The 14,784-nt window shown below is 44.0% G+C and overlaps 1 protein-coding gene across 1 annotated transcript in view; it reads right to left on the bottom strand.

The window, feature by feature from the left end:
- Window positions 1-2,581: 2,581 nt before the first annotated feature.
- LOC109518640 (oocyte zinc finger protein XlCOF20-like) overlaps window positions 2,582-14,784 on the bottom strand; it is a 14,398-nt gene continuing 2,195 nt past the window's right edge. The window contains exons 2-3 of the mRNA XM_019874649.1: window positions 3,130-3,759; window positions 2,582-2,658 (exon numbers count right to left, since the gene is read on the bottom strand). Coding sequence (XP_019730208.1) covers window positions 2,582-2,658; window positions 3,130-3,759 — 707 coding nt within the window. The remainder of the gene's footprint in view (window positions 2,659-3,129; window positions 3,760-14,784) is intronic.

Genomic DNA, 14,784 nt, shown 5'->3' with positions numbered 1-14,784 from the left:
AACTTCAGCCTCCATGAACAAGTTGTTTAGGGAGGAGCCAGAGGTTAAAATAGATGACGGATACCTTTGGGCAGACTCTCGAGTGGTTCTAGGTTGTATTAAAAATGAAGCCAAGCGATTCCGGGTTTTCGTCGCAAATCGGGCCCAGAGAATTCGAGAAGATAGTGATGCAAATCAGTGGCACTACATTGACACAGGAGACAACCCTGCAGACCATGTCCCCAGAGGCCTGAACGTAGCGAATCTCATCGATTTAAATTGGCTCGCCGGTCCAACGTCTTTATGGGAGAGAGAAAAAGCCACAATCGAGGTGACGCCTGAGCCACTGGTGGGCGATCCAGAGGTTAGAATTACACAAGAGTTTGGAAAACGAAACAAAACAAAATAAACTGAAGCTACAAACAAATATGAAATTCAAGACCCTCTGTTACAAATGTCAAGATGAAGACAGAGAAGTGCGAAAAGTAACTGTGAAAGTAACTGTAGGAGGACGAAATTTAGGAAGAAAGGGAGAACGCCTCAATAAGCCTTTCGTTGTTCAAAGATCCATACAGAAATTAGTGGTTCTAGTTCAAAGTAACAAAAAGAAAGAATCGGATACTTATAAGACATATTTCTATGTTAAGGTGTCAAATATTCCATCTAGAATAGGCAATTTTGTAAAATTGTTAATTTCATTGTTTGGATGACATCAAATTTGTCTAGTTTATTAAGGACACAGCAGAGCAATGTTAAAATTACCGTTGATTTTTCGGGAAGTGAGTAAAGTAATTCTACATTTACAAATGTTAACCCAACAGTAATTTGGTGGCAGTGTAGCTGGCGCCAGTATTGAGTCAATTGGTTGCCATGATAACAAAAATATAATTTATTTAGGCTTTTTGTTTTAAAAAAGTGTTTTATGTTTTTATGTGAACCTTTATATTATATATCAGTCTAAGATGGCGCTGCGAGAGTGGCTGCCTTTCCAGCAGCTCATATATTTTGTTCTTCTACTTCTTCCTTTCATAACTTTGCTGCTGTGAATTGGGAATTTCTCCGTTGCGAGACTCATAATGGATTTCTTATCTTATATTTATGTTTTTCTCGAAATCTTTGTATGTATGTTGTAATTATATATGTAAATACATATGTTTGTATGGATTTGGAATGTTTTCCCGAGGACCATTCCGGGTCAGGTTCACGTGTGGCGGATAGTGAGGGAATTAGAGAGAGATCAAGAAAGAAATATGGTGAGAGAGAGAGCCGAAATGACACCGTCTGGTCGACTTTATTTTAGTTTATCTACTTTCGGTTGAACAAGGTGCACACGGTATGTTATTTCTGGTTATTTATTTAATGTCTTGTTAAACAGATTATTGATGTTGAAATGTCTTTAGGTTTTCTCGGTGTTCCACGAATAAAACGTTTTTGGACATCAGTTCGTCCTTGACCGGGGTAGATAGTCTCACCGATATTGAGATGGGTGATGTTGAAGAAGACTCGGCTGATCCAAGCTTTTTGAGCAAAGAGAAGTTTATTGGCCAACAAGCAACACACAGCATCAAACGACAATACATATGGCTCCATCACATTCATGACAAAATGGAAAATGCCCATTTTATATCCAACAAGATGAAAAAACACAACTCGATATGTGGAGTGCTATGCAGAGAAGAACAGTTCAATTTTGAGAAATGAAAACAAGAACTAATACAAATGACCAAACCTCCTTTGAAATCTAATTAAAACAAACAACAACAAAAATGCAGCTTTACAAGGAGAAGAGATAAGAAGGTGGAGGATTTTAAATATTTGGGGTCAACTGTCCAGAGCAATGGAGACTGTGGAAAAGAGGTGAAGAAGCATGTACAGGCAGGCTGGAACGGCTGGAGAAAAGTGTCAGGTGTGATGTGCGATAGAAGAGTTTCAGCTAAGATGAAAGGAAGGGTGTATCAAACTGTGGTGAGACCAGCTATGCTGTTTGGACTGGAGACAGTGCCACTGAATAAAAGACATCAGGAAGAGCTGGATGTAGCAGAGATGAAGATGTTGAGGTACTCTTTGGGAGTGACCAGGTTGGATTGGATCATGAATGGGGGACAACTCATGTTCGGGGTTTTGGAGAGAAAGTCAGAGGCCGGACTGCGATGGTTTGGACATGTTCAGAGGAGAGAGTGAATATATTGGGAGAAGGATGCTGAGTCTTGAACTGCCAGGCAGGAGGATGAGAGGAAGACCATGGAGGAGGTTTAGGGATGTAGTTTAAGAGGACATGAAGGAAGCTAGTGTGAGAAAAGAGGATGCACAAAACAGGGTTAGATGGAGGCAACTGATTTGCTGTGGCGACCCCTGAAGGGAAGAGCTGAATGGAAAAGAAGGTGAAGAAAAAGAAGAAAAACCGCAACTCAAAGCCAAATAAAAACATACTAGTGCAGTGAATCTAAAACTATTAGAATGCCGACAACAATGATAGATTTACGAATTCATTTCAACAAGAAAAAAACGTTTCAATGCAGTCAAGAAAAAATAAATGCACATAAAATTCAATCAGCCTTGGTGCATGAAATCATGACAGTTGCTCAGATGTGAGGTGAAAACTTCATCGATAACTGTTCATCTCATCAATGCACTTGTGATTCTTCATCTGAGACATCCACGAGAATCTTTGGCCACAACCTGAACAGGAAAAAGGTTTCTCACCAGTCTGAGTTCTTCCATACTTTTTTAAGTCTCCCTTCCAAGAGAATCTTTGGCTACAAAGAGAACAGACAAAAGGTTTCTCTGCAGCGTGGGTTCTTGTGTGACCTGTTAAGGTTCCCCTTTGTGAGCATTGTTGGCCACAAACTGAGCAAGAAAAGGGTTTCTCACCAGTGTGGATTCTTTTGTGATTTATTAAGCTTCCCTCCTGATAGAATCTTTGGCAACAATCTGAACAGGCAAAAGGTTTATCAACAGTGTGGGTTCTTGTGTGGTTAATTAAATGTCTCTTCTGAGAGAATCTTCGGCCACAATCAGAACAGGAAAATGGTTTCTCACCAGTGTGGGTTCTTGAGTGTACTCTTAAGTCTCCGTTTTGAGAGAATCTGTGTCCACAAACTGTGCAGGCAAAAGGTTTCTCACCAGTGTGGTTTCTAACATGTATTTTTAAGAGTGCCTTCTGAGAGAATCTTTGGCCACAATCTGAACAGGCAAAAGGTTTCTCACCAGTGTGGGTTCTTATGTGACTTTTTAAGGTTCCATTCCGAGTGAATCTTTGGCCACAATATGAACAGGCAAAAGGTTTCTCACCAGTGTGGATTCTTGAGTGTACTTTTAAGTCTGCCTTCCAAGAGAATCTTTGGCCACAATCTGAACAGGCAAAAGGTTTCGCACCAGTGTGTGTTCTTATGTGGTGAATTAAGCTTCCCTTAACAGAGAATTTCCGGCCACAGACTAAACAGGTGAACGGTTTCTCACCAGTGTGAGTTCTCATGTGTATTTTCAATTGACTCTGATAAGCAAACGTTTTGCTACATTGAGAACATTTCCAGGGTTTGTTGTCAGTGCGACATGTCAGATCACCATCAAACTCTTCATCCTCCTCCTCATCATCATCAACGTTTGATGATGTGATGTCACCATTTTTCATGCAAGGGTGCTCTAGCTCCTCCTCTTTTTTAATGTAAAGGGCCTGCTTGTCTTCTTCTTTAAAGTGGGAGACCTCATTGTTCTCCTCTTCCTCTTTAATATGAGGGGGCTCTGCATCCAGTTGCTCGGGACAAACATCTTTGCTGATGTCTGCAAGACATGAGAAGACAAACACACGTGGAATTATGGTTTATAATTACAATGAAGGTTACTCGGAGAGCTAGATGAGTTCAGATTACAACTCAATATGTGACATTACCAGCATCACACATTAGTGGTGGATTTTTTTTCTTGCTTTGATTATTTTAATCAATGGTGGTGTTTTATTCAATTTTTTTATCCTTAGTTATTTGTGAAAAGACTTATACAGAGAGTGACATTGCACATTTCTGAGTGGTGGACAAGTCCAGAACACAAATTCTACACCCTGGACTGCCAGCCCACAGCATTGTGGAGTGTGAAGGGTTTGTAATGGGAATCTGACATCTAACAGTGCTAAAATGTAAGGAACTGTCCGTACCATTGAATGCTGAACAGTTATTTTGCAGATAAGCTGCCTGCTCATGCACAGGACTGCATTCTGTGTAGTTGCTCAAAATTCAGATTGTGCTGAACTTAACCCCTCCCAAAGAGAAGAAAACGTGATAAAAAGAAGGCAGGATGTAGGGGGGGTGAGGAGGGGGGGGTGAGAAGGCTCCCTTGACATATCTGTGATTGGTGTCTCCATGTTTTTTTTTTCTTTCTCAAATAAATCTCATAATTTTTAATAATACTTGTTGTCTTGGTTTCTCTGGACAAGACAATCTGGCACTCCAGATGGCACCTGAGTGGTTGCTTGAGGGGGAGACGGACGAGAATTGGACTGCGCGACCTTTTTTCCCGTCCGACTCTCTGAAAGCTTCCCTCCGAGGTCTCAACGAACTCAAACCATCCTTTGACACATGTAAGTAATGATGTGAATATTTTATGAATTTGAAGATGAGATTTATCCATCCACCCATCCATTTTCCGCTTATCCACACAAGGGTCGTGAGGGATGCTGGAGCCTATCCCAGCTGTCTTTGGGCAGTCGGCGGGGGGCACCCTGAACCTTATGCCAGCCAATCGCAGGGCACACAGAGACGAACAACCATCTGGCGCCCACACTCACATCTTGGGACAATTTAGAGTGACGGGACAATAAGCCTGCCATGCATGTTTTTGGAATGTGGGAAGAAACCGGAGTACCCGGGGAGAACATGCAAAGCCCACACAGGAAGGCCGCAGCTGGAATTGAACCTGGTACCTCTGCACTGTGACCACCGGGCCGCTAGATGAGATTATTTAATTTTTTTTTGTGTGTGAACACTGGAATGATTGCCTGCTCCGATTGTTATCGTTGAATAGTGTTTATTTTCGTTGTTTGCTCCATTGAGCGATGTTACGCCGATTGTTATCGTTGAGTAGAGTTCCGACCTTGAGGGTCGTGGAGCGTTTATTGTTACCGTATTTTCACAACTATAAGGCGCCATTAAAAGTCTTAAATTTTCTCCAAAATGGACAGGATGCCCTGTAATGCGGAGCGTCTAGTGTATGCGCCGAGTTCCAAAACCTGACAGAGCACTTCTGGCCGACACGCTGTTTATAAAGAGAAAAGGCGGACGTGAGTGACGACAGGCATGCGGAAGTCCGCCAATGAGTGAAGGGTGGGCGTGTAAGAGGAGGCTAAAGGCACGCCCCTAGCAGGTACCAGTCGCCAATGAGTGAAGGGTAGGCGTGTAAGAGGACGCTAAAGGCACGCCCCTAGCAGGTACCAGGCGGGTGAGTACATTGTAAAATGGCTAAATAAATAAATAAAGTACAACCGAACTCAGTTTTGCTTCTGTTGCCTTTTTAAAAACGTGTTTTTAGCGTGTGTCCGTATGTCTTAGCTGCTATGGTATGCTTTAAGCTAACATACCTGGTATGTTTCAGCGTGCGTGCATGCTACCGTATGCTTCAAGCTAACGTGTTTTTAGCATGCGTGCATGCATGCCGTATGTTTTAAGCTGGCGTATGTTTTACCATGCCTGGCTACGCCCAATAATACAGTGCGTTTTGTGTATGTGTCAAATACAGAAATACCCGTTACTGAGACTGCGCCCAACAATACGGTGCGCCGAATGGTCGTGAAAATATGGTACTTTGATTCTTATCATTGAGTAGAATTCCGACATTTGAGGGTTGTGGAGCGTTTATTGTTACTCCAATTGTTATTGAGTAGAGTTATGACCTTGAGGATCGTGTAGCGTTTATTGTTACTCCAATTGTTATCATTGAGTAGAGTTCCGACCTTGAGGATCATGCAGCGTTTAGTGTTACTTCGACTGTTATTGTTGAGTAAAATCCCGACCTTGAGGGTTGTGGAGCCTTTATTGTAACTTCAATTGTTATCATTGAGTAGAGTTACGACCTTGAGGATCGTGTAGCATTTATTGTTACTCCGATTGTTCTCATTGAGTAAAGTTACGACCTTGGGGTTCGTGGAGCGTTTATTGTTACTCCGATTGTTATAGATGAGTAGGGTTTATTTTGCTTTGACCTTAAATGTCATCTTGTGTATTATTTTCATATTATTTGATCTCATTTTTGGTCTCGAGAAGACTGAAAGTGGGAAAATGATAGAAAGACGATGGCGCCGACACATGGCAGCCTCGGTTACGCACGCCCTAGTATTATCCCTGTTTTGTTATGTTCGTTCGTTTTTGGCGACTCTAACCGGCTTACTTGCATGAGGGAAGAGTTGCTTAGCGTTAAGGAGTCTACGCTCGGACTTTTTTCGCCACCACATGAAAACCCAGGAGATTTTTCGGCGTTAATAGCGAGCGGAGAGGCTGCGGTGTACAGAGCATGGAAACGCCGTCGCAGAAGGGGGAAGCGAGCTGGCGTGCTAGCCAGGCTAAGTCAGTGTGGATTTCGAACCCCGCTCCCATCGATCCATCTTGTTAATCTACGGTCTCTGCCAAACAAGATGGATGAACTTCTTCTCACAAAGACCAACAAAACCTGTGCACGTTCTGCTGCACTCTGCTTCACTGAAACCTGGCTCAGTGACCGCCACCCGGATTCCGCGCTACATCGCCCCGGCTTCCGCTTAATCCGAGCCGATTGCAACACGGAGCTACCGGGGAAATCAAAAGGTGGTGGAATATGCTTCTATATCAACGAAGAATGGTGCACTGATGTCACGAAGCTCGACGCGCGCTGCAGCCTGGACTTGGTGTCGCCGTCTCTAAACTGCAAGCAATTCTACTCGCCACGTGAGTTCTCCTCCTTCGTACTCAGCGGTGTTTACATTGCGCCACAAGCTAACGCTAACACAGCGATACAAACGCGAGCTGAACAAGTAAACAAACTCAAGTAAAAATATTCAGAGTCACCCCCTCCTCATTTTGGTCGTTTTTAACCCTTATAACAAAATCCACAAAAATATTTTTGCCATATCATGTTGTTTTAGATATTTGTCGGATCACATTTACAAGCATTCTGTAGATTACATCTGAAAATGATAATTTGGGAAAAATTATATTTTAAACATACAGTATCAAATTTGATACAGATGATTTAATGTCATATAAAGAATGAGTTACATAATGAAAATGCATGTATCAAATATGATACAAATGGCATTATAGGGTTAATTCTTACATATAGACAGAAACTCAAATGTGTAAAACCTGTGAAGAAATGGACTGATGAAGCAAAGCTAGCTCAACAAGAATGCTTAGACTGCACTGATTGGGGCGTCTTTGAAACTTCAACGGGCAAACTGGATGAATACACAGACACTGTAATATCATACATCAGTTTCTGTGAGGACATGTGTGCACCAACGAAGTCCTTCCGCTCCTTCAACAATAACAAGCCATGGTTCACTCCCAAATTCAGGCAACTGAGAAAAGACAAAGAGGCCGCATTTAGAAGTGGAGATCGGGCACTGAACAAACACACCCGAAACCAATTGACAAAGGAAATTAACATCGCAAAGAGAAGCTATGCAGAGAGGCTGGAAAAACAGTTCTCTGCTAACGACTCAGCATCTGTGTGGAATGGCCTGAAAGCAATCACAATCTATCGGACACCATACCCCCAAGCAGTGAACAATAAGGGTCTGGCTGATGAACTAAACACGTTTTTTTGCCGATTTGAAAAGGACACCCCCATTTCCCACATATCCCCACCTCTACCAGAAACTACTCTATCCACACCCCCACCCTCATTCTCTGCCCTACAGATCCATGAACAGGATGTGAGACGGCTCTTCAAGCAGCAGAAGATCAAGAAAGCTGCACGGCCCGACAAAGTGTCCCCCTCCTGCCTGAAAGTGCTGACCAGCTGGCGCCGGTCTTCACACAAATCTTCAACAGATCCCTGGAGCTGTGTGAGGTGCCATCCTGTTTCAGTCTACCATCATCCCAGTTCCCAAGAAACCAGCAAACCGTCAAGTAGCTGTGGAATGAAGATGTCCCTCCACCATACATGGGAGGAATGGAGGCAAAACAGGAAAGACTTCGAGCCCAACCCCCGCAGCCTGATCAAAGTGACACCCTTCTCCTGTTCCTGATGAACAAAGGCACTGCACTGTGCCCTCACCATCCTCACAAGTTGACTCCTCCACGCCAGCGCCATCTGGTGACTCGACAGCTATGATAAACTCTCCTCGCCATACGAGGTCAGGGCAACCATTTGGTGAGTCGCATATGCATTACACAGCAACAATGATCGAATACCCAGGACCAAATGGGATTTCAGTCTTAATGTTGCGCAACATGGACATTGAAACGTGTGAGGCAGCGAAAGATTGGACACCCGCAATACGGGGAGGTCAAGCCATGGCTACGGCCCTGGAGGCTTTCTGTCGAGTGTGGCGACCGACTAGTGGTGAGTCCCGCGAACTACATCAGCTGAATCTCAAACCTGAAAGGTTCTCCAAGACAGCAGGAGTGGTGGACAGGAATCCCAGAGATCAGGACCTTCGCGCGATGACCAGACCGGAACACCAACGGAAGTGGGAGAAATATCTGATGTCAATCTTCAACGCTCTCAAGCTGCTACAGTACAGGCTGACCTGGCCTTGGCTCAGCTGGCATCTCCCAATCATCATCAAGATGGACATGCGGTGGTGGTCCTTCGTTCCCCGGCATGACTGACCATGCCAACAATGCCGCTTCCGAAATCATGAGCTTCCAGGCCCCAAAGACAAAGACAATGATGTCTGCTACAACTGCGGGCAGCGATGTCACTGGTCTAACTTGTGTCCTCGCCCACGTCAGCTGCATCGCAGCACTCTGCAATCAAGTTGTGATGGTTATCACAATTCCGTTGATCTACACCACATGTGTCAAACTCAAGGTCCATTTTATGTGGCCCGCGAAAGCAAATCAAACATGTCAACTGCCATGATGATTGCTAAAATCTCGACCAAAATTCTAAATTCTCATATTTAATAAATAAGAGAGACATTGTATGCATTTTCTTGTTCCCAAACACACATCACAGTAATTTAAACAATAGGTGAATAGACCGTTATTATTGACTTTTTGATATGTTTTCAGTCATAACGGCCCTCCAAGGGAAACAGTAACTAAAATGTGGCCCATAACAAAAATTTGTTTGACACCTCTGATCTACACCCACAGGGAGGGATAAGACCCAACAACCCTTTCTCTGACTGACTAGTCAACTCTGGGACACGACAGTCCACCGTGGGGTCCAAGGCAGACAAGAACCACTGCAAACAACATGTCACACGCTCACTGCAAAGAAGAGAGGCTTGCTACTGATTCACTGCTTGCCTGAGTACAGCTTCAACCTCCGCCCCAACAGGTACCTATGCCCAACGTGAAACAACAGCTTACAAACGACTTCCAACTGTGACATGATTCATGGCAGGAACTCCACTGTCCTTTTTAGTAGACTCTGGCGCTACATGCTCGGTTATTTGATCCAAAGATTTATCACCTCCCGCTAAAATGAGCCGTCGGTCCATACATTCTGTCAGTGCATCCGGTGAGTCGGTTTGGAAAGGTTTTCGGTACCGATATCATGTTCTTGGTCACTCCCGGGAGAAACTGAAGCTCCATTAACGTGGCAACATTCTTTTCTCATTTTATCTCACTGTCCAGTCAATCTGCTGGGCCGAGATTTAGTGATTCGATTGGGCATTGTCATTCATTCTAAATCCACAGGTCTCGAAATTTCTCGATCAGCTGATACAGTAGGTCAAGGATTATACGAACTACTACTCTATGTTTAGAACTAGCACCTTTGTCATTTGCAAGCCACTTGCAATATCTCGCTGCGAGATATTGCAAGTGGCTCCTTCCCTCCATCATTGTGCGCTTTTAAGCGACCTTTGCCATCACATGGTGACGCTCTGCAAAGAGTCTTCTTCATCTCAGACACCAACTATTGGTGACGCTCTGCGAAGCATCCTCTTCATTCCAGACACCAATTCTTAGAGTAAAAATGAACTCTCCTTCAGTGACCTCCATGCTTTCTCTTTCACTCCCGGTGATGTCTCACCACTCTTGGGTCAGGTAACCACTTCACTCTGGGCTGACCTTTAGTCCCACACTCTTTTGTGAGGCTCTGGCTCGCAGCCATTCTTCTCTTGAACATTTCCCAGGTTCTGCTCTTCTTCAATACGACTTTTTCATTGCGGCCCCCTCTCAGAAGCAGTGTGAGACAGACACTCTTCGGGTACTTACACTGCCACTCTCTTGGGCCTCCCAAACATGTCTGTCAAAAAGTGCTTTTCTCTGTGAGGACGCTCTAATTTCATACTGTATAAATCTAACACAGTCTCTTTCTTCCATCAGGCGACGACCATTCACCGCCTCATTGCCCCAACAAGCAGACTACCCACTGCACACCATCCAACCAGGCGACTACGTGCTGGTGAAGAACTTCAGACACAAAAACTGGGCCATTCCAAGTGCTGCTCATCACCCATACCGCTGTGAAGGTCGCAGAGAAGGCCACCTGGGTTCATGACTCCCATTGCAAAAGAGTGAAAAAGGACCTCGTTTCAAGTCCCACGGCCGGGGACCAACCCGTGAACAAACCAACAACAGAGTGAGGTGAAATTCGCGCTCCTCTGCATCACATGGCGTGCCAAGTCACCATCAAAGAAGACAGAGATATCATCGACGAAAGTGCTGAGGCATCTTCCTCGGTTACACCACAGGATGACACAGGCCGTACACCTGATATCTGACCAGAACACTTTTACTACCAATCGTATGACCCAGATGAACCCTGGCAACTACCAACCCGATATGTGTGGTTTACGGACAACTACCTGTCTCCTTACGCTCTGAGCCATGATAATCATGTTCCCCACCCAAACCATCTCATCAGACGGCCCCACAGAGATAAATGCTACCTGTCCCGTTTCCCAAATCCTTGTCTCGCTGTCACATCAACACACAGACTGGGCTGCCGAATCACATTCCGGTAAAACTGATGGCAACTCGTGGTGGAACTTTGTTACTAACATGGTGTATAAGGCCAGTTTGAACGGTTCCTGTGACGCCTGCACTCTCTTTCCTCACTTACCCCCCAATGCATTGCCTATTCACACTTGCCCATTGGACAACTCCTCTGTCCTGTGTGCACTTCACACCCTAACAAAGACCCACGTTGATAAAACGGCTGGAAATGCCTGACTTGTGGTCGACTCTCTTCCTAAACCCTGCACTTACCTCACTAATTCCACTGTTCGCGCACTTAACGCCTTGTCGTTTAAGACCCTCATTGGCACTGTATTTGACGCTGTGGCCAGCGTCCACTCACTGTCCTCGCCTATCCAACATCCTGTTTGTTTTTTCAGCCCAAATGCACCATCCCGACTGCGATTATACCATTGCGGCCAGTCTTTCAAGTTCCAAAGCGGTAGTAAATTCCGAACGGTATTTTCCAAACCTCCCCCACCCTTCCGCCAACATGTCTGTTACCCTCGAGCACCTTAATGATCTGCGAAGCAATCTGAAGGCCGAAGACACCACCACCCCTGGGGCAAGGGACTTTTGGTCCTGGCTCACTGACAAAGGTTGGCTCACCTGGCTGCGCCACTTGCTTCCGACCATCGGTCTCTTTCCCCTCCTGATTCTTGTTTTCTCCTGTTGTATTGTTCCGTGTGTTCGTCACATGATTGAGCGTACTATTTCTACCATGAACTAAACCCATCTTTCACAGATTGCCCCATCCATAACAAGTCCTGATCACCGTACTGACGACCCACTTCCATTTCCTGACCTAGAGGAGATAGACTTTTAAATACGACAATGCTATCACTCTGCCTTCTTCTGTCTCCCATTAAAAACAGCATTGCACTCTCCCTTGAGTATAAATTTCGGTTCCCACCTCTTAATGATGACTGTTTTCAAACCACATGACCTCTTCAGTCTGATGTTAATTTTGGGAACCTCTTTCTTTGCATATTGGATTGTGATTTTGTTTTTTTTTTTCTCCTGGTTGATCCATTAGATCAAAAGAGGCGAATTGTAATGGGAATTTGACATATAACAGCACTAAATGGAAGTAATTGTTCGTACTATTGAATGCTGACCATTTGCTGACATCATTTTTTTTTTTTTTTTTTTTTATAATACTTGTTGTCTTGGTTTCCCTGGACAAGACACCTCGCAATGAGGTTCACTACAACGAAAACAAGCCTCCCGCAAAAGACTAATCCAACCTCAGCCTGCCACAGTCACTGCTACTGCTTAGCTAGGAAACAGCAACAGCAACCACCACACTGACTTACACATGCGCAGTAGTACAGGAAGTATTTGTTATTGTGAGAAGGTGGTTAGAAATTTCGCGAGGAGTTTCAGACGGCGGCTGGCATCATTGCTTGGTATAAAATGGCTACAAAACGGACCTTGCAGATCAAGGCTCTTCACAAGCAGTTAAGAAAAGCTTTAATGCTTGAAGACAGGATAAAAGTAATAAAGACGAAAGATGGAGGAAGCAAAATAAAAGACATGATGCAAGAAATTGATGTAAGTGAAAGTGAATGCTGATCGTACATTTTGCAATTTCTTTCCTTTTTGTCATTCTACGCTGGCTATATGAAGTGTCAAATAAGTGTATGGCCATACATATTCACTATTGGAATCAAAATAAAAAGTACACATATACATTTGTGTGTGTGTGCGCGCTCACACACGCACGCACACACACACACAATGTTGCCTCTAATTTACCATCCGTCTGAGCATTCACACAAAGTCCCTGAGCATTTCTTGGACCATGGTGAGCAATATCAGACATGCACACGGCGGTCAAACCAGTATCACACCTGTGCAAAACCTGTGATTGGTACATGATGTCGTATATTATGAAAAATTTCTAAATACATTTATATCAAATAGGACATATCATCGAATGGAGATTTATGACATGAATAAAATTGGCTCGTTTGTTATTTTTATTTTAGCACACATGCTTTGTTAAAGGAGACGTAATTTAGACAGTCTGTATAACTATGGTTACACATTGTCCACTCATAAATAATGGAAAACCTGTCATTTAATATAACACAAAAATTCCTCATCACCTGACCTTTAAACGCGCGAAAGAGCCTCCTTCAAGGGGCTCGTAAACTATATGCATATTTGGTGGATGCATATTGAAGTCTGTATTCTGCTCATATTTCGTCATGCTGTATAACTTTCCCATGCCCGCAGTGTAGCTTTGCGTCTTTGTAACAATCATCACCTAGAATTGGAATACTCCCTGCTGAAGACGCACACACTTTGGAATGCACCAAGCTGAGAATTGGTTTAGGAGAAACGAAAGTTATGATATCACACTTTGTGTCTCGGTACCGCCCTTCTGATGGTATAAAAATGATGTGAAGCTCTTCCTGCTTCGCACTCGTGACGCGCAGCCATTGTCTGTAATTCGTGGGTGCCCGGAATATTCTGTTATTAAAAGCTTCGAAGGAACTGTTCATCGACTCCAGCCTTTATTTGGATTACCAACATTCTCCTCGTCCGAAATTCAACGAACACGCGGGGGAGAGGAGGCCGCTCTTCCCCCAACAATATCCTGAATGGCGCGGTCCGCATGTCGTCTGCAGCTTCTTGTGTGTGGTGAGTGTGAGTGAATGCGTGTCAATGTCTGCATCAAACTATCGTAGAACAACTGACTATGCACCCTCAGTCGTGCCCCAGTCTGGTGTCCTGTTTGTCGGTTAAAGCGGGGTGGAATGTGGATAGAAATGTAGTGTGTGCGTGGTACGCGCCAGCTGTCAGTGTGTGCGCTGAGCAGGTCAGTGAAGTGCGCAATAGCTCACGCACGCAGCCTAGATCAATGTTTTTCAAACACTGTGCCGTGGCACACTGGTGTGTTGTGAGATATTGTCTGGTGTGTTGTGGGTAATTATCCAATTTGTATGCCTGTGCGGTCGATCGCCTAGCAGAGTAATCATGTAATACTCTTCCATACCAGTAGGTAGCAGCAGCAGCTCGCTAATTGCCTTGTGCTTCGAGACAAGCAAAGTTTCTGGTGTGAGGCAATACAACGAAAGCTGTCTTTCATTTGGATTTATTTTTACCGGAGATGCAACGGCATCGACTCCGTTGTGCTTGGTATGTGGTGAAAAGGTCTCGGACAGCGCTCTGGTCCCACGTAAGCTTAAACTCCATCTCCAAACAAAACACCCTTCACTTCGAAACAAAAATGTGGGGTATTTTGTTCGCCTGTGTGAACACACGGTGAAACAAGCAAAGTTCATGAGCGCTGCAAGAAATATACCATGTCGCTCAGTGGCGGGCCATGCATTTCAACCTTAGGCCTTCAGTGACGTCACATACATGAACATAATATTGTATAGGCTCGTCAAGCAGCACTTAATTTCAGGAGCATTTAAAACCATCAAGTATGCATTCACAATTAAGAGCAGGAAACTAAATTTACAGATAGTCAAAAATAAAAAGATGATTGAAAAATACGAAATAAAATGCCACCCAAATTACGCTGTGTGATCTTCAACAAGTCTGTCCAATAAATAGCGCAATGTCGTAGTTTCATATCAGACACCAACCAAACAATAACAAAACAAACTATTCTTTGAAAATAAACAGATCATTTGCATTTTGAAAATCAGCGATACAACAGCAAATAACTGAAAATGTTGAGCAGCTG

This window comes from Hippocampus comes, unplaced genomic scaffold (genome assembly GCF_001891065.2).
Source record: "Hippocampus comes isolate QL1 unplaced genomic scaffold, H_comes_QL1_v1.1 scaffold134, whole genome shotgun sequence".
Taxonomy (NCBI): domain Eukaryota; kingdom Metazoa; phylum Chordata; class Actinopteri; order Syngnathiformes; family Syngnathidae; genus Hippocampus; species Hippocampus comes.
This window is presented reverse-complemented; position numbering and strand designations above follow the sequence as displayed.